Below are 18404 nucleotides of genomic sequence, written 5' to 3'. Positions count from 1 at the left end.
GCATGGAGTTTGCATGTTTTCCCCGTGCTTTGGGGGTTTCCTCCGGGTCCTCTGGTTTCCTCCCCCAGTCCAAAGACATGTGTTCTAGGCTGATTGGGATTTCCAAATTGTCCGTAGTGTATGAATGTGCATGTGCTATTGTGCCCTGCGATGGGCATGAGTGTACTTTCAAATATAACTTGTCAGTCAATGTCACAATATCGGTGAAAATAAACAAAAAAGAATGACTAAACTTCATTTTCTTCTCCCTATGATGTTCAGGAAAATCAGCAAGCCATCTTCCTGATGAACATGTAGCTTAAAATAGTGGAATTATAATAGTGGAATAGTCCAAAAATTTAATGGGGGGGGGGGGGGGGGGATGAGTTCAGGTAGAGTGAATTTTGTAAAAGCATAAATTTACTTAGATTACTCGTGGAAAAGCATGTTTCAAGCCTGAGATGTTAAACGAATTCATGCATTAATGTTAAGAAATATGATGATGAACATTATTAATATGTTTCACATAATTTAGTGATTGTATTGGAAGATAAAATGTAGTTATAGTGGGCGGGGACTGGCAAATGCTGTAGACCTTGCAGGTTTTATTAATGTTAGAAATTATTTATTCAAGAATATGCATATAGGTTGTTGTGAATGATATTTACCTATGTTAAAATACCTTAGACATTTACTTGAATACCAAATTGATAATTTATCAGAAAGATAAACTATATGGCCAAACGTATGTTGATACCTGGTCATCACATCCATATATGCTCATTCCATTAAACCATGGGCATTAACAATGACTTAGTACTCGAGTTCTTCTTCTCCAACCTTGGCAAACCATGTCTTCATGGAGCTCGCTTTGTGTACAGGGGCATTGTCATGCTGGAACAGGTCTGGGCCACATAGTTCCAGTGAAGGGAAATCTTAACACTAGAGCATACAAAGACATCCTATACAACTGTGTGCTTCCAATTTTCTGGCAAAAGTTTGGGGAAGGAGCCCATGGTCACGTGTGCACAAACCTCTGGTCATGCGGTGTATTTGACTGGCGATTTAGAAACCTTGGTCAATTAGAAACTAAGGTTTTAATAGGAGGTTACTATTTTAATTGCTTTCATTTTAATGGTTCAACATAGATTAGATTAACAATCATGTGTGATGCAAAAAAAAAATCTTGTTAGATTCATTTCACTCTTGCTGTAAACTTATAACAACAACAAAAAATATATCGCTTTATTTGTTCGTGTTTTTAGGACGTCTCTTATTTAACGAATAAACATGATTAAATGATTATTTCTGACACATTTTCTGCGGTGTCAGACGCCCTTTGTGTACAATAGAGGAAACCCTGTTTGGCCGCCATCTTGGACAGGCAGGCAGTCTCCCTCCTCCAGCCCAGAGGAAGCTGCAAATCCGCTCGGAAAGCTCACGGCGTAAAACAAACACCACATCCCCTGGTAAGGACTTTTATCTGTGTCTAATTTTGTCCGACACTGTAGTACTATTACCACGAAAACAGTCTCTTGGTGTACCTGTTTAGAGTGAATATTTGGAGTAAAAACGCCTGGGAGAACCGGTTAGCATGCTAGCTAATTTTATTCAGGTAAGCGTAGCTGTCCTTCCTCTTAGCAACTTAGCAGGCTAGCTAGCTAATGCAAGAAGCAAACTGGTGGACTGTTGGTGTGTCTGGGAAAACAGGAAGCAGGGTACCGGACTACACCCACATTACATTTTATTTTATTTTGGTTGTTTATTCAAATTGTTAGATACGAGTCAATTCGTAGCTACTTTCCTATCTATCTAGCATTATTCATTGTTAGCTTTACTTTAGCATGTGTATAATGTAAAATAGGGATCATTGTGTGTTGTCCGACTGGCTAGCCGACATCTACACACGACTCATTTGAATGTATTTAAATAACATTTAAGTGGACCTTTTGAATGTCATCAGTGGAAGTGATTTGTTTGTTTTTGTTCTTGTGTGCGTGACAGACAAATAAATAAATAAATAAAGTAAGCAAAGATATTCAGTAACACGCTATTATTTCTAATGGCACCACCGTTAATGTCTGATATACTCCAGGCATTGTGTCACTTTGGGCTTTTATGTCTTTAATAGATACATAGCTAGTGTTCGCGATATATATGATTTATTATTGACTAGTTTGCACAATTAATTGCTGTTAATTCTCACTAAACAGCAGACAGTTTCTAAGAACAAGAGCTGTAACAATACACTCCGGTCACGATTCGTGTCGATTCGATTCAACGATTCGATTCAATTCAACGAGTCGATTCTCATAATATTTTGGAACCGCATTTTAATGAAGAAACTAAAGAATTGATTACTGAAAAATCACACCTTTAAAAAATTTTTTTTTTGAGTCATAAACAATGCAGAGCAATGCATGTTTTGTTTCTATGTAAGTAAATAAATAATTGCTATAAACAAAGGTTTAATATTGTAAACAAAATGTACTACAGCTTCGTCATATCTTATGCAAATATATACATACGTTTATAAATTCTCCCCCCAAAAAAACACAGTGTGAACGAACAAACAGTCTCAGAGCCGGGCAAAAATGATCGTTGGAAAAAATAGTGATCTCCGTAGCAGGGCCTGAGGGGTCACTTTAACCGGAAATAGAGCTCCAAAGTCAGCTAAAATGCCCCTGGGATTCTCAGCAATGGTGCGCATATCTATCCAGGGTGTCTGAAAAGTCTCAATACACAGGGGAAATGTACATGTAATTTACAAACCGTCCTCTACATGATTGCCTTATGTTTGTTTTTGTTTTTTTGGTAAACACACACGGAGTCGTCTCTCTGACTCATGATAAACTCGTGTTAACACGTCTGGTGTTATGCATGTAATTGCATGTCCATCGCAACCGACAGCTTCATGATCCAGCCATGAGAATGCTTTCAATACATTATTCTATTTGTTAAAGGCATTCTTAAAGGTTATCTTCAAAAAAAAAAATGTATATATATGTATATATTATAATAATAATATAAACAAAGAATGAAAAAAAAATTTGGAAGACGTTTTGCTAAACGTGTTCATTTCCCCTATGTGTGGAGACTTGGGACACCGTGTTTTAACGCTATGGGTTGCACAGATTTGGATCAGATGTGTCATTAACAGAATGCTGATTTCCTGGATATGAATTGCACAGTCACTTTATCGTGATGCATCATGTCATGAGGCATTGTTACACCGCTATTGAGAACTGTAGCGTGGTTCCTGAGGTATTGTTTTAGAAGAAACCACAGGTTCAGTATAGCTAGCATTAGTAGTTCTAGTGTATAGCTGGCTAATGTTAACATCGTCTGACATTTATCATACTGCATTTATAACACATCTGTTCACACACGTATTTTCTATTTCATTGGTCACAACAGCAGCAGCTTTAATAGTAGTTCCAGCTGTAATTCAAATCACAGGCTTATAATAATGCACTAGTAATATGTTATGCCAAACGATCAACATAATCTAGGATTTACAATATAGAGAATTTAAGCTTGTGTTATTTAGTAAAGGACATATGTCTGTAACATCAGTGGAAGGAGTCTCCAGTGTTAGTGCTTTGTCATAGTCTGTTTCTGTGGTAATATGACAAGTTGCGTGTTTTGCGAGATAGAGGAGGGGGAAAAAGAGGCCTGGATAGGAAACGACTGTTTTATACTGTTGTAATGTTGATCTGGATGGTTTCCCATGGACAGCCTCTTGCTAAAAATTACGCCAAGATCTCATTCATCGTACGGTGGTGAGCTTTACGTGGATATTATAGGCTTTATGCACTCTACTGAAATCAAAAATGACCCTGATGCTTGTCTTTCCAATACACTTAGCTCTGTTTGACTCTATAGTACACAGTTGTAGAAGAGTAATTATTTATAATCACACTATCCAGTATCACCCAGACGAGGATGCGTTCCCTTTTGAGTCTGGTTCAAGGTTCTCAAGGTTTCGTCCTCATGTCGTCTCAGGGAGTTTTTCCTTGCCACCGTCACCTCTGGCTTGCTTAGGGATAAATCTATATCCGGATATCTATAAAGCTGCTTTGTGAAAGTGTCCATTGTTAAAAGCGCTATATAAATCGAATTGAATAAATTTTATTAATAAGCGATAACAGGAAATGTTTTGTGGCCGTTCCACAGCATTCATTGTAACTGTGTATGGTTAAAAGTAAGATTTTGTTTATTAATAAATGTAACATGATAATCATTGACAAATTGCTGTGCTGTATGAGTATTATTTTTCCGTATAACAGGACGACCCACTGTGTTTTATTCTGTACATAAAATATAGAAATTTTGTGTTGTTGTTTCCAGGAGCTCACATCCGTCACTAAATAAAACTCTTCACCTGTATATTTTACATACGCTAATAACGGCCCTGAACACACAACTTGTTCACTGTCGAACGTGTCTCCCATTCATTCATAAATGTAGGTTTTTAACAGACCAAATTTCTGCTTTGAACACCAGTGTGTTAAGTTTTAAGTTCTTCCTGTGTACGTGAGTTTCCTCCAGGTTCTCCGGTTTCCTCCGGCATCGGTAGGTGGATTTGACGCACTAAATTGGCCGTGAGCTTATTGTGGCTTTTTTTTATTTTTTTGTAAATTGTAGTTATCATTCATCACTAAACACCTGTGACGTGTTCGTCAGACCAAATTTCAGTGAGGCGTTTTACCTCGTTTTTACATTTATTCACTTAGCAGACCCTTTTATCCAAAGCGACTTACAAATGAGAAAGATACAAGCAAGTCTTTGGTCCAAAACAAGCACGCTTTTTATGTAACGCCGTTTCCATCATGCATCGCTATACAGGTTGGTCCGTTAGGTCGGATTGCTTTCTCACTACGAGCAAACCGCTCCAGAGTTCGTTTGCAGAATTGTTTTGGTGCGTTTGCCGTGTTCATATACGTCTAAACGAACCGAACCAAAGGAGAAAGCGCACATAGATCTCCAAACGAGCCAGGTGCATAAACGGCCCATGTGTAAGGATGTATGCGTATGTATGCAACGGACTAGTGTCCGATCCAGGGTGTATTCCCTGTCTCGTTCCCAGTATTTCCAGGGATAGATTCTGGATCCACCACGACCCTAAAGATAAATGAGCAGCTCGTTATGTGTAATGATTGAACATGTGGATCAAAGAGTGTGCTGTTCTGCAGGAAAAAAAAAGAAGCACGTGTGAAAGATTTCTGCTTTTTGAATCAGGGAAGGGAAGTGCTGAGACGCAGACTGATCACATGCTTTCCTCTTTCTCCTTAATGCAGGTCTGCACATTGAGTTTGAAGTGAGAGAGCTTTTATCAGTTTATAACTCTGCAGTGTAGGTATAGGATAGGTCATATTTCTGTACCGTGAGCTCAGATTTGTGGTCTCGGATCGCCTCGCAAGGGTAAGAGTGTCGTGTTAACGTTATGTTAACGCACTTCCGAAGTCTCACGTGTTTCGTATGTACTCTAATGAAAGTGTCACGTGACGCAGGGTCATATGGGAGGGAAGTCAAGGTGAGAAAGCAGCAGCGTGCTGAGAGCGTACAGTTTCTGAATGGGGGAAGAAGAAAAAATCAACCATGCTGTGTTTCTAAATCACGAAACAAAATTGCTTAGAGATTTTCCAAAATCGATATCAATCTCACATAACTGGCGTGACTTCATTACAGTCTTTCATGGAAAAGGAGTACAGACTTGTGTGTGTGTGTGTTCGGTTCAGAACTGATTGACTCCATGTTAAGATGGCGCCGATCATCAGTTAGTATAATAGTGTGGTTTGTTTCTTAACACATTTGCTTACGAATGCTTTTTAGCCCAGAAAGTAAGGTAATGTTATTAAGCCATATTTCAGAGGCCTGGGCAGCTTTTAATACATAACACAATTATATCCTCTGGCTAATGTCTCGTCTTATTACCATCTGGATGTTCTCTGTTTCTTTGCTGAACAAAATTGGATTAGTGTTTCTGAGGATTTTCTGAGATCATCTACGCAGCCCTCTGCAACAGCTCTTTCATTATTTAGGTATAAATTGACTTAACTAGGTAAATCCTTTGAGGTTAAACGTCTTTGAAATACACTTGATGCACCGTTTTGCTGTTGTAGCTGACTGCTGAATACTTATAATGAACTGTGTGGGTTCTTTTTTTAAAGCTTCACCTTTCAAAAACATTTTTTGTTTTGTTTTGTTTAGATATTTGTGGTATTTGTTTTGTTCAGATGTTCCTTAGTCAGCAGAATTGCACCATTAACATTCCCCATTTCGTTCTCTCTTAGAAAGCAGGCGAGAAAGGTAATAAATTTGCATGCACGAGAAACAGTATGCTAGTGCGGTGATGCTCTTCTGATGCACTATTTACTTCAGCTCAGTTTTTTTCTTCTTCACATATTAGTTTTTTGCCGAGTGTGAATCAAAGTGTAATAAATTCCGTTCAGTTTCACAGGTTATCTATAAGCTAGTGTGCTCCAAAACAATGACAAAATTCGCATGATGATAAGATGTACGCATTCAAAATGTACCACCAGTATGGATCAGCAGTTTGGATAACATCATCAAACGCTCTTTAGAATCTGAAGCCCAACATTAGAAAAATCCATGGTATTTACTATCAAGTATGGGTTAACCCCCGGCTGTGAGGTAAATTAAACACTATTGGCTAGTTTAAAAGGGGGAGGGGCCACTGGATATGTACCGCCCTGCCTTCAGTGCCTGTTTCAGTGGCAGTTATGTTAACACATGGTATAACGCTGCATGTTTCAAGGTGCTTCACGGGGTCTTTAATGATCCAGTAAACAAAAATGTATTAAATTAAATACATTTTAAAAAACAACACAATACGAAGTGTCTTTGAAGAAGGACAGGATTGTCTGCGACCCTAAAAACTCTCAAATATTTGCCAGTGAAGTTGTTTGCAACTGATAATCTTGAGTCTGTTGTGCTTCTAATCAACCATAAATTCCTATTTTGATGGTGTTTGTATAGATGTAGATGCATATTATCAGAGTGACTGCTACTTTTGACTATAAAGTCGTTTCCTTTTTAATTGAAGGAACGTGTACTGTAAGAAGTCTCGCTACTGGAAAATCTCAGTCAACTAAAAGCTTGACCTCTTGTAGCAGTGCTACTAAAAATCCGATTATTGACAGATTTAGGTTCATTATCAAAGTTCCAATAAACCTGTTGATCAGGGTGTCCAAAATATCTGTTATTCTGCCCGGCGTCATCAACAAGTGGAGAAACGCATCATGTTCGATGCTCAAGAAAATGAAGACGGTATGAAGTCCCATTGAGAAAATGGAAATTTCCAACATTTAAGATTGATCGCTGATGGAAATTTCCATTTGCTGCACCCCCCACCCACCCCACCCTGAGTATGCACGTTCTGTTAGTACAGATCATAATCTTTTACAGATTTTGCACCAGTCACTACGTCAAATGCATCATTTTCTGTTTGTGGTTTTAACGTTGACATTGTCTGTCAGAATGCTGCTTTACAGAAATCCAGATGTAGATCCTTAACGAGCCAGCCAGAGGTGACTGCGGATAGTGCGATTGCGATTAGTGTGTTGAAGAGCGAAGACAAACAGTGCAGTGTGCTGAAAGGATGTTCAGTGCAGATGTTCAATCCTGGGATGAGCACAGGACGTTTGACAAATCTACACTGAGATGATTTAACCCCCCTCTCTCTCTGTCTCTCTCTCTTTTTTTAGAGCCACAATGGCCACCGCACCGTACAACTACTCGTACATTTTTAAATACATCATCATCGGTAAGTAGGAACAAGAGAGCATGGGGGTTATAAGTGGGTCAGACAAAACTACTCCATAGTCTATGCTGGCAGACTGCATTCCGTTCATATTTAATCCCTCATGACTGTGCGTTTCTTCCACCTCTCTATCTTTGTCTGCAAATCTCGTACACGACTGTCTTTACTTGCTCTGTAGGAGAGCAGAATCACTGTTCTGCACGACACATTACCATGACGTTTCTGTGTAGAATGTAACACGTTCACTCTGCTCTCTCCTCAGGGGACATGGGGGTAGGCAAGTCATGTTTGCTTCACCAGTTCACGGAAAAGAAATGTAAGTACCACACCCAACATCACACCATTTTAACTCGACTACGGAAGCACAAGGCATGCCAGGGTGATGCTTTTCTTGACGGTGAATAGTGCATGATGAATGTCTTCTCCAAAAACGCATAATGAAAGTTTTAGGACTATTGACTGAGGGAGCGGAGCTCCAGATGCGCCGCCCGTCTTTCACTGAGGATGCATCCTGTATCACTCCACACAAAGTGGGTCATTGAGAGCACAAAATAAACAGGAACTTGTGCAGTCTGAAGAGAAAGGGGTTACAGAGTGCAACAGAGAAACGCTGTCAGCTGTTCTAGTGTTTTAGCTCTTCTAGCTGTTTTTATTTCATTTCATTTTTTTTTATGGGAGGAAATGAGAAACAAATCTTTATAGGTGTTCAGTTCTTCATAGATCTGTATAGAACTATTCTTCTGAGTCCAATTGAACCCAGTCCTTTCTTTATGCAGAGCTGCTATGGTTTAGTCATCACATTTATGGATTTTGAAACTCCAGCAATTATGAGAACCTGAAAAGTAAGCTTTCCTGATATAAAAAAAAAAAGTCAGCAGTCAGACCAAATGGCAGTAAAATTCTCCCAACAGAAAAGCTACTACACTGAAGGAGAAAGGACATGGGGCATGAAAGACGCTCGTTTGCTTTCGTTTAACTTTGACCTGTGAATTCGCGTGCGTCATTCTGTGAACCAGCAGAAAAAAGGTGGCCGGGCCGGGCTATTTATGCTGTTGGGATAGAGCCGTCTTGTCCACCCACATACACTAGGGATGGTTTTGTGGTAAAATTCATTTTATTCTCTCGGTATAGCATTTTCTCATTAACAATGTTGGCACCTCTGCTTTATGTGCTTGTGTCTCTTTTGGTACACGATAATGGGCAAAGGTTTTTGGACACCTGAGCGTCGTACCTATATTTGGTTCTTCCCAAAACTTTTGCCACAAAGTCGTAAGCACACAGTTGCATAGGATGACTTTTGTGTATTCTTTAGGAGTACAATTTCCCTTCATGTTCCAGCATGACTGTGCCCCTAATGAGCTCCGTGAGTAGACATGGTTTGCCAAGGACTGAGTGGAAGACTTGTGTCCTGCATCGAGCCTTCACCTCAACCCCATTGAACAGCTTTGGGATGAACTGGAACACAGACTGTACCCCAGGCCTCCTCACCCAATGTCAGTGCCTGACCTCGCTACTGCTCCTCACTTGTGACTGAATGGACACGCATCCCCACAGCCCCCGAGCGTTCTCAGAAGAGTAGAGGTTATTATAACCAGAAAATTGGATGTTCAAAAAGCACATGTGGGTGTGATGGTCGGGTTTCCACATTCTTTTGGCCACGTAGTTGAATTTTCCACTGGACACTGTGGTAAGACATGGCATGTTTGCTAATCAGAATCCAGAACTCTCAGTAGTCTGTCGGTTTCCCGTCACACGAAAGTATAAGGCATTGTTTCCGGATGTTCTGGGGTAATGGCATCATTTGTGAAATGATGCTTGTCTTTAAGGCCCCAGTTAGATTTTGTGAAGATGCTGTTTTAAGTTCATGGGAGCGGTATCAGACACTATTACTGACGATTGCTGTGCCATGCTTGTTGTCTGATGATTCATAGCGATTGCACTTGATCTGCACTATTTCTAACCACTTCCTGTTTGCTACTCTGGCAAGAAGGATAACTAGCACTAGAGTGGGTACTTTTGTTATGGCTCACTCGGCAATGAAAAATGACAAGAGAGTGTGGGATTGTGGGTTTAGTCCAGTAGAAAAGCCCTGTGCGAATGTACTTTCTCACTGAATCATCTGCGGCTCATCTTTGAAGCATGACGTGAAATATCTGATCTGTACAGTTGTATTTGTGAGGCATTTTGTTTTCCTTACCGATCGTAGAAATGATGTAATGTCTTGCTTCCCCTGCAGTCATGGCCGACTGCCCCCACACAATCGGCGTGGAGTTCGGAACGAGGATCATCGAGGTGAGCGGGCAGAAGATCAAGCTGCAGATCTGGGACACGGCAGGGCAGGAGCGCTTCAGAGCCGTGACACGCAGCTATTACCGGGGTGCTGCCGGAGCGCTCATGGTGTACGACATCACCAGGTAGCAATCCGCTCATCCTTCAGCGTATTGTTTAGAATACCGAAGACTCGTTTCGTCGAGGCGGATAGCTCAGAGCCTTTTGTCTCCCCAAATAACTCCAGTAAAGCCTCTTCCACCCCCCTCGTACATAACCAGCCCAAAATGTTGGTCTTTGCCAATCTATCGCCAAAGTTGTTCAATGAAATCTTACTGTACTTTCAGATCGCAGTAAAATAAATACAGCTCGCCGTTCAACCCGAAACAAAAGCCTCATTCAGGATGAATGTATTTTTAATGAGTGTACGGATATTTACTTTAGATGGTGAGAATATTTACCCACCGTGACGTAGACGCCTGATCGCACAAAGCGACGGGATTAAGGTTTAGATTTTATTCATTTGGATAACGTTTTATTCAAAGCATATTACAATTGAGACAGGATATAACCGAGCAGTCGAGATTAAGGCCGCAATATGGCGGTTGGTGGTTGTTGTTTGTTTTTTTGTTTTGTTTTTTTTAAGTCAAGACCATCCGATATCTTACCCTAACATCGTAGGATAACGATCGCACGTCAGGCGGTTATATAAAGCGTACTTGTGTTCATCATGAAGGCAGAATATAACGACAGGTGTGTTATGTGGCATCTGTCTGCTGTGCACGGTTTGTGTTTCCGATCGCTCTCCTAACAACTAGTGTTCTCTTTCTGTCTCCCCGTCTCTGTCTGTCACTCTGACAGGAGAAGCACGTATAACCATCTCAGTAGCTGGCTTACGGATGCCAGGAACCTCACCAACCCCAATACTGTGAGTAGACATCTGCAGGAGCCTTTTTTACTTTACATGCCCCCCGCTCCTGAGTTTTCAAATAACCTACGCTATATACGCCTCGGTGCCAAGCGCAGTGTTTCCCTCTCAACCCCAAAACAAAAGCCTCTTTCATGATGTATTTTTAATGAGTGTACCCGTGTCAGGATATATCTTTTAGAAAGTGACAGCTGTCTGTGTGTGTGTGTGTGAGACAGGTGATCATTCTCATAGGTAACAAAGCAGACCTGGAAGCTCAGCGAGATGTGACGTATGAAGAAGCCAAGCAGTTCGCTGAGGAGAACGGTGAGATGATGATGGAGGTTATGGGAGTCAGCACATGTGCATATAACACGCATTATTGTTATCCATGCTGCGCCTGAGCAACACTCCGGGTTCTTGTAAACATCCCCAAACTGCAGCACTGCTCTTTTTACTCATTTCTGTCCTCTCTGCTCTGCAGGTTTGCTGTTTCTGGAAGCCAGTGCAAAAACGTAAGTTAGTCAAGACAGTAATGATGAGCTGCACGTATGCTGAGTTTAGTTGCAGCACCGGGTTGATGAGTGAGGAATAAAACGTGACCGGGTATGCTGTTTGTAGGATTTTATTCCTCTTCTCCCACAGCAGTTTGCCAACAATGAGATTTTTAAATTTAAATATTAAGTAAAGAACATGCACACTTTATCCATTTACAGGTACATCTCTAAAAATTAGAATATCGTGGAAAAGTTCAGGTTTTTTCCCCGTAATTTAATTAAAAAAGTGGAACTTTTATATATTCTAAATTCATTACACATAAAGTGACATATTTCAAGCCTTTTTTTTGTTTGTTTGTTTGTTTTAAGCTCGGTCATTACGGCTTATAGCTCACAGAAATCAAAAATGCAGCATCTCAAAATATTAGATAAACTATCGACGATTCCATTATAGCAGTGTATTTAAAAAAAAAAAAAAAAAAAAGACGCACACCATGACCTGCGTTTAATGTTTAAATACTATGTGTGTAATCCTGATGAATTATTAACTCATGTTAGGAGCTAGTCCAAGTTGTATGCTTCTGCTATAATTCTATAATGTAAGCATTTACAGGCGTAAATGATGATTCGCTGTAAATACGTTTCGATAACCCTATCATCATCCAACACGATTCTGTTGTGTGGGAGAGGAACGCAGTCACGCTTTATTAGTGAAGATGTCCGTCAGCATGAAATATGCGGTGCGGTCGTCTTACCCGTGTTTGTGTTTTTTTTCTCACAGAGGCGAGAATGTGGAGGATGCTTTCCTGGAGGCGGCGAAAAAGATTTACCAGAACATTCAGGACGGCAGCCTGGACCTGAACGCGGCCGAATCAGGGGTCCAGCACAAGCCGTCTGCCCCGCAGGGCGGCAGGCTAACCAGCGAAGCACAGCCTCAGAGGGGAGCATGTGGCTGCTAATGACCAACACTACTCACTCGACCTTCTCATCCCTGTTCACCTCTCCCTCCTCCTCCTCTTCTATCACTCCGCCCGGCCTCGTCCTTTCCCAACTCGCAGGGGGGTGTGAGCAGGGGCCGACGAACGGAGGCAACTACACACAGACTCGACTGTTTGTCCGTGACTCTCCCCCGCTCCATCACTTTCTCTTTCACTTGATAACCGCTTTGTCCTTTTCCTTCCCTCATGCTCTGCCTGAGTATCGGCCGATATCCGATACCCGTCAGAGGTGCGAGAAGCACGATGGCGGCGTGATGGTGTTTAATCAGCGATCTGTTGCGTCAGTCGACACCACGAATGTTCAAAAAGCATCCATCGGAACAGAAATCGATTCCGAGACAGTATTGACCGTAATACCGGTACTCAGGATCAGACGGTACGTCCATACTAGCAGCAGAATCCCGTCAGATTAACAGTGTGTGTTGTTATTATAGCGTGTTCATTGTTTGGGGATGTTTGAGTCAATTCTCTCTCTCTCTCTCGACACTTTACGAAAAGGCACTTCTCCTCGCTTAATCTTTTACAAGATTCCCGATTTTTTTGTGCTGGGCCTCAGTTTTCCCTTCTCAAACCAGCATTTGATTTGTTGCCTTATGATTCATGTTATTATTCTAGCCATCACTGATTAATCTTATTCTGTTGCTCAGAATTAAACATGCAGTTTTACATGGTTGAGAGAGGTGTTTTTTTTTTGTTTTTTTTTTAATTTTATGATTTGGTCTCAGTGTGACAGGAAACAGCTTCGTTCGTGAAATGCCGTGTGGTAGATGCGCTTGCTCTGGCTGTAAATTTGACCTGCAGCTGTGCTATAGGCTTGTACAGAAACACTGCAGATCAGAAAAGGTATAAATCCACACCTGTGGCGTTGGAGGGAAGAGGAGATCAGTGTCGGTTTCACTCAGCGTACCGTATAAAACACTTACTCAGCAGCTGTATATATGGCTAAATATGTCGGGGGCGGGGTTTAGAGCAGCACTCTTTCAGTTGTACAGCGGCTACGTGAGTCACTGGTAACCTTTGACTAGGAAATTCTTTAACATTTTCTATGACTAAACGTGTGTGTGTCTAGACACTCTCTCGCTTTGCTTACAGGGTGTTCAGGTTCAATTCCACCACGCACCCCCTTACATGCGACAAAATCCTATCCACCTTTGACTTCAGCTCTACACTGGAAGTTCTTTAGAGAGAACGGAGAGAACGCTGCTCAAAGCCTTTGAGAAGCGAGCGGTTTCATTAGAGGAAGTTCTTCATGCTCCGTCCGTCTCTTCAGTGTCCGAGTAACCACTTCCGGCTGCGTCCATCAGTCGTACGAACTTTATACATACGAGTACATTTTGAAGGAGCTGCACTAACATTAAAACGCATTCTCACGTGTATAAGATTCAAATGTTGATATTTTGATTTTAATGATAATAAAATATTCTAAACAGAAACTGTTGTATTAGATTTTTTTTGGTATTGAATAAGTTCATCCTATTAAACATTCTTAGTAATATTTGGTATTTCTGGGAAGTGCACAGCATCTTGATTGAATGTTCGAAGCCAGTTTTTTTCTTTCTTAATATGTAAGGATTAAAACAGGTGGGGGTGTGCTACTATCAGAAACTAATCAGCGATGGTGTGGCACGAGCAGGTTCTGTTACTGTTACCATTGCAACGTTGACTTTTTTTAAATGACGGCATAATCCATATTTTATTTACTTACTCTTATACCACAGCAATGTTCCAACGAGTATAATTTATTTATTAATGAAAGACGTACACTACCGGTCAAAAAGTTTGTGGACACTCGACTGAAATGTTTCTCAAACCCTTTTGATCTGACGGAGTGTGATTAAACATTTGAAATCTGTGTTGTACTCAAAAATATAATTGTGCCGAGATATTCATTTCTTTCATTCGAAAACTAACATTTTATTTACAAAAATTAAATTTCTTAAACAGACGACTCGGAGCGAAATATTCTAAAAGCAGCTGATAAGAGTCCAGCGTAGGTGTGAGCGCCTTTAATACTGTTTAAAAAGCACCTCCGGGAAATTCCTCAAGAAATCGGGTGAGAAAACGCCAAGAACACATTTCTGTAAATTCTAGACAGATAGGGCTCCACTTTGAAGATGCTAAAATATTCAATTATCACAACATAATTCCCATAGTTCCATTTGTGTTGATGACTTTATTATTATTCTAAAATGTGGGGAAAATATATAAAAATAAATAATGAGTGTGTTTAAACTTTTGACTGGTAGTGTATTTTTATATACATCACTACCTTGGACAAAATAAAGCATATCGTCATGTTACTGAGAAACTGGTGGTGTTTCCTCGAGGAGGAAATCCGGTCATGGAAAACTTCGACACTGGAGACTCCTTCCATAAACGTTCAAACTGAAATCAGTTTATGATCAGCCTTGGATTAGGAGAAGCATCTACCATGAAGTCCGTGTCTAAGTCGTTACCTGCTGTGATCGAGCTTGTAGCTGGCACAACTCTGTCCGTGCTGCTTTCTATAGAAAATGAACCGAAGCTCTTCTGTCAAATCCCAATCCGAGAGCGCTGTGGCGTAAAGGAAATGAAACACACGGGCTGTGAACAAACACCGCCATCATTCAAGTAACAAAATTGCTTTGTATTTTACGCATGAAATTGCAAGAAATGTGTATTTACAAAAGATGAGCAAATTAGTGTACAAAACCTGTGACACTTGGATTAAACAAACAAAAAAAACAAAACAATCAACAACAAAAAAAAAAAAAGAGTAGTGGCATGACTTTTATGAAGATAAAAAAAAAAAAGAAGTCAACACTGGCAGTACCACGTCAAAACAGGCAGCTTGTGGCAGGCTTCGTCCTCAAGCATCGCAGTCAGAGGGCTAAGTGTCGAAAATGCAAAACACTAATACTGTAAAAACAATACGAGTAAAAACGAAAAGGAACGTGTTTTTGTTTGGGTTTTTTTTTTTAGTAAGAGTTTCTGACTTAACAGTGAAGGTTCGTTGGTTGGTTAAGTATACGATTTCTAAGCACTCGATACATCTCAGTTTTCCCCCATTAATGCTGTGTGTAAGACCACGCCACTGAACCATGGGGCCATCAGAAAACCTCGAATCATCTTAGTGATTCTAATCCTTAAAAGTTTCCCAGCAATTTGAACCCCATTTACACCCGGATGATTCATGCATCCTGGATCAGATTGAAAAATTTCATGGTGATTTTAACCACAGGTCAAAACGAACGCCAACTGGTTTCGACAAAGCTCGTTACGCGTGGCCAGCCGCTCCTCGTTTCCAGTGAAAGGAGGTTCTGGTTACGATCTCCTGTCCTGAGGTGATATTAGTAGTGACGCGATATATTACGAAGGGTTTGATGTATTCGGTCCGTGTCCGGATCAAATCCTGATACTCGAGACGCACAGAACAACCAGGTGTAACCGGGATCTTAGTCAGTGGTGTGCAGAACGTTACCAAGTGACGTAACGAGTGCCGGCTCACGTTCTTACAGATCGTTAGATAAAAGAAGAAAAGAAAAAACATTCAGATACATGGGTTCTTGTGTTGCTGATCTTGCTTTACCAATCCTTCTCTGGCTCCTGGAGACAGTAGTGTTCAGAATCAAAACATCCATGTCAGTTACTGTAGATGAATGTATAAGTTAAAATGCTCAGTCAGTCCTGTTTTTTTTTTTCCCTCAAGGTCACATCGCTGATTAATGCCGAGTGTCTTTAAGTTCAAGGACGTTTAAGGCACATCCGTTCAAAAGAAAGAACTGCACTGATTTGGAACCGTTATGGCACAGTGATTCTCTAACACTTAACTGGGCTCAATATTAACAATGGGGCTGTAACACGTCACACAACAGAGCCCTTTAATGGGGGGGAAAAAAACATAAGAAATGAAAAACCAAGCTGGAGAACAAAGATCTTGGTCAAAACCACGAGTCCCCCATCTGTACACAAAATAAACCGTAGAGTGGATTTCGTGAGTGAGCCCCGGATAATACACGACGTGAGGTTTGTCTTCGAGACTGTAATCAACAAAATCCAAGACGACTTTGTTTTTAAGAAATACGTGTCATCACAATTTTCCAATGTAACTAATACTCAGGCTTTTCATATTTCAAGATTGTTTATGATCCAACCCAATTTACATGAAGGTTCTTTCGAATGTGCGCTCAACACCAAGACACTTCTGTCCTATGATATGCAACCTACAGTATTATTGAGTCCTACAGTATTTTTAAACACAAGAGGTGATTTCAGATTGTTTAGGAAAAATGTATGTCACAGCCATTCAGGAGGAAAAAAATAAAATAAAAATAAGTCCCCCTCTCTAAATCTGCCTTGTCAAGATCATTATTCTGCTGGTTACCCTGAAGGGGGAAACTAAAAGGGAGGATCAAGGCACTTCAGCTACCTCTGGACAATGTCACTAATCTCCTTGACAGAGGATAGGAGCTTGGTGAAGTCTTGTGGTGTGCTAGCGCCCCCAGTGGCTGTAGGGCAGATCTGCAGCTCCCTCAGGCTGTTCTCCAGCTTGTTAATGGCCTCACGGAATGCAAACTTGTTCCTCATCTGCTGTATGGAGTCCACGTAGCTCAGGCAGTACTTGGACAGGTTGTTGCCAGCCTCCAAAACCGCATTATGACTGCCTGTTTGCTCAGAGTTCCTGCTGATGGCAGCACGCAGAAGCTCTGTGCTCTCCAGGACCATCTCTCGTGTGATGGTCGAGTTGGGAATACGTTCGTTCTGACGCGTTTTCCTCAAAGAGCGGCGTGTAGTCACAAGCGGGATGAAAGCCGTAGCCAAGCCCTGATCTCCAGCAGGTGAGCTGGCCACTACTCCCAGTGGCTGACTGGTCGGAGAAGTGGGTGCGGTCTTTGATGGCTGTGCTTTTGAGGTGCTAAGTTTTTTGGTACTTTCCTGGGGCAAGAAGGACCTGGCTTGATCAGAGCCAGAGGGACTTAGGTCAAGGCTGACTTTGACTTTAGCGTCAGCGGTTAGGTCTTGCGTGGGGCTCCGTGAAACCTTCCCAGATTTGACACTCGAGGGTGGAGGTGGAGGAGGAGCTGGCTTGGACTTTGGAAACTTCCCCCTATCCTTCTCTCGCTGACCCGAGATATCTAGAGGTTGTTTGTGTCTGCGTGCTCTGCACTCCTCCCCAGCCGCTCCGAGGGCAGAGAGTGCGTTCGATTTAAGCAGGTCTGCTTGGAAGGCACTAGTTTTGGAGTTTTCGCTCTGCGTTTGCGGCCGATGACCCAACTTGGGGGTCAGCGTCTGGGGGCTTGATCCGGGACTAGATTCACTATCCTTAAAAACCTCGTCTAAAGCGTCTTCGGCCTTCTTGGACAGGCGTGGGGGTGGGGTAAGAGTGCCACCGCGTGGTGTGCTCTTGCGAGGCAGGGCAGGCTTGCTTCCCAAGGTGCTCGAGTCGAAGTGGCGAGACTGCACATCACGGGGGAGTGTGACCGACTTCCACTCTGTGCGGTCTGACCCTGGGGGCATGCTGGAGGCTGATGAGGACCTCTGAAAGCGCTTTGAGTTGGACAGATCTTCCTCACCCGGGGGCGTCGTAGCGAGTCTCCCAACACTGGAAGTTCCTTGTGTGCCCTTTTTCCGCGGGTGTGGAGGAAACACCTGACCCGGATATGCGGGTGCTCCGTTGCTGACACCTCCAGCTCCATTATTATTGAGGCAGAGGAACTTCGAAGGGTCGATGCCTAGCGTGGCGTCATTAAACGAAGAGCCATTGTTAAAATCATCCCTGGGGTGCCTAAAGGAACTGCTGCGTGTTGGAGGGGTCGGAGCGGTTTTCTTTTTCTTTTTGATTAAGCTGATCAAGGGGTTGAGGCTGGTCTTCGATTTTGGTTCCTCGTTTAGATTGCTATCTACTATAAGCCTCTCTTTTCGAGGAAGCATCGGCGACACCGCTACCTCTGCCTCCGCACCGTCTGGGAATACAGAGATTTCAGATCAAA

General features: G+C 41.8%; 2 protein-coding genes across 4 annotated transcripts in view; one reads left to right on the top strand and one right to left on the bottom strand.

Moving 5' to 3' along the window:
• The first annotated feature begins 1291 nt into the window (after positions 1-1291).
• rab14l (RAB14, member RAS oncogene family, like) lies at positions 1292-13868 on the top strand. 2 transcript variants are annotated; one of them, XM_017459861.3, is made up of 8 exons: positions 1292-1448; positions 7710-7768; positions 8028-8081; positions 10002-10179; positions 10895-10961; positions 11180-11267; positions 11425-11455; positions 12219-13868. In XM_017459861.3, exons 2-8 carry the CDS (start codon positions 7717-7719, stop codon positions 12394-12396), a joined length of 648 nt encoding a protein of 215 aa, XP_017315350.1. In that variant the 5' UTR covers positions 1292-1448; positions 7710-7716; the 3' UTR covers positions 12397-13868. The 2 variants fall into 2 exon arrangements, with proteins under 2 accessions (XP_017315350.1, XP_047007948.1); XM_047151992.2 differs by lacking the exons at positions 1292-1448; positions 7710-7768; positions 8028-8081 and adding an exon at positions 8104-9452.
• A 711-nt stretch (positions 13869-14579) lies between these two features.
• abl1 (c-abl oncogene 1, non-receptor tyrosine kinase) overlaps positions 14580-18404 on the bottom strand; it is a 39438-nt gene continuing 35613 nt past the window's right edge. For both annotated transcript variants that reach the window (XM_017459858.3, XM_017459859.3), the window contains exons 11-12: positions 16844-18377; positions 14580-14988 (exon numbers count right to left, since the gene is read on the bottom strand). In XM_017459858.3, the coding sequence (XP_017315347.1) occupies positions 14940-14988; positions 16844-18377 (1583 nt within the window). In that variant the 3' untranslated portion in view covers positions 14580-14939. The remainder of the gene's footprint in view (positions 14989-16843; positions 18378-18404) is intronic.

The sequence above is a fragment of the Ictalurus punctatus genome, chromosome 28, assembly GCF_001660625.3.
Source record: "Ictalurus punctatus breed USDA103 chromosome 28, Coco_2.0, whole genome shotgun sequence".
Classification (NCBI taxonomy): domain Eukaryota; kingdom Metazoa; phylum Chordata; class Actinopteri; order Siluriformes; family Ictaluridae; genus Ictalurus; species Ictalurus punctatus.
The sequence above is the reverse complement of the archived record's forward strand: the minus strand, read 5'-3'. Positions and strand labels throughout refer to the sequence as shown.

Excerpts from the sequence above, each read along its gene's own strand:
- rab14l (XM_017459861.3), top strand. The coding sequence starts at position 7,717 with ATGGCCACCGCACCGTACAACTACTCGTACATTTTTAAATACATCATC. Across the intron at positions 7,769-8,027 it reads TTTTAAATACATCATCATCG|GGGACATGGGGGTAGGCAAG; the intron begins GTAAGTAGGAAC and ends CTCTCTCCTCAG. Across the intron at positions 8,082-10,001 it reads CCAGTTCACGGAAAAGAAAT|TCATGGCCGACTGCCCCCAC; the intron begins GTAAGTACCACA and ends CTTCCCCTGCAG.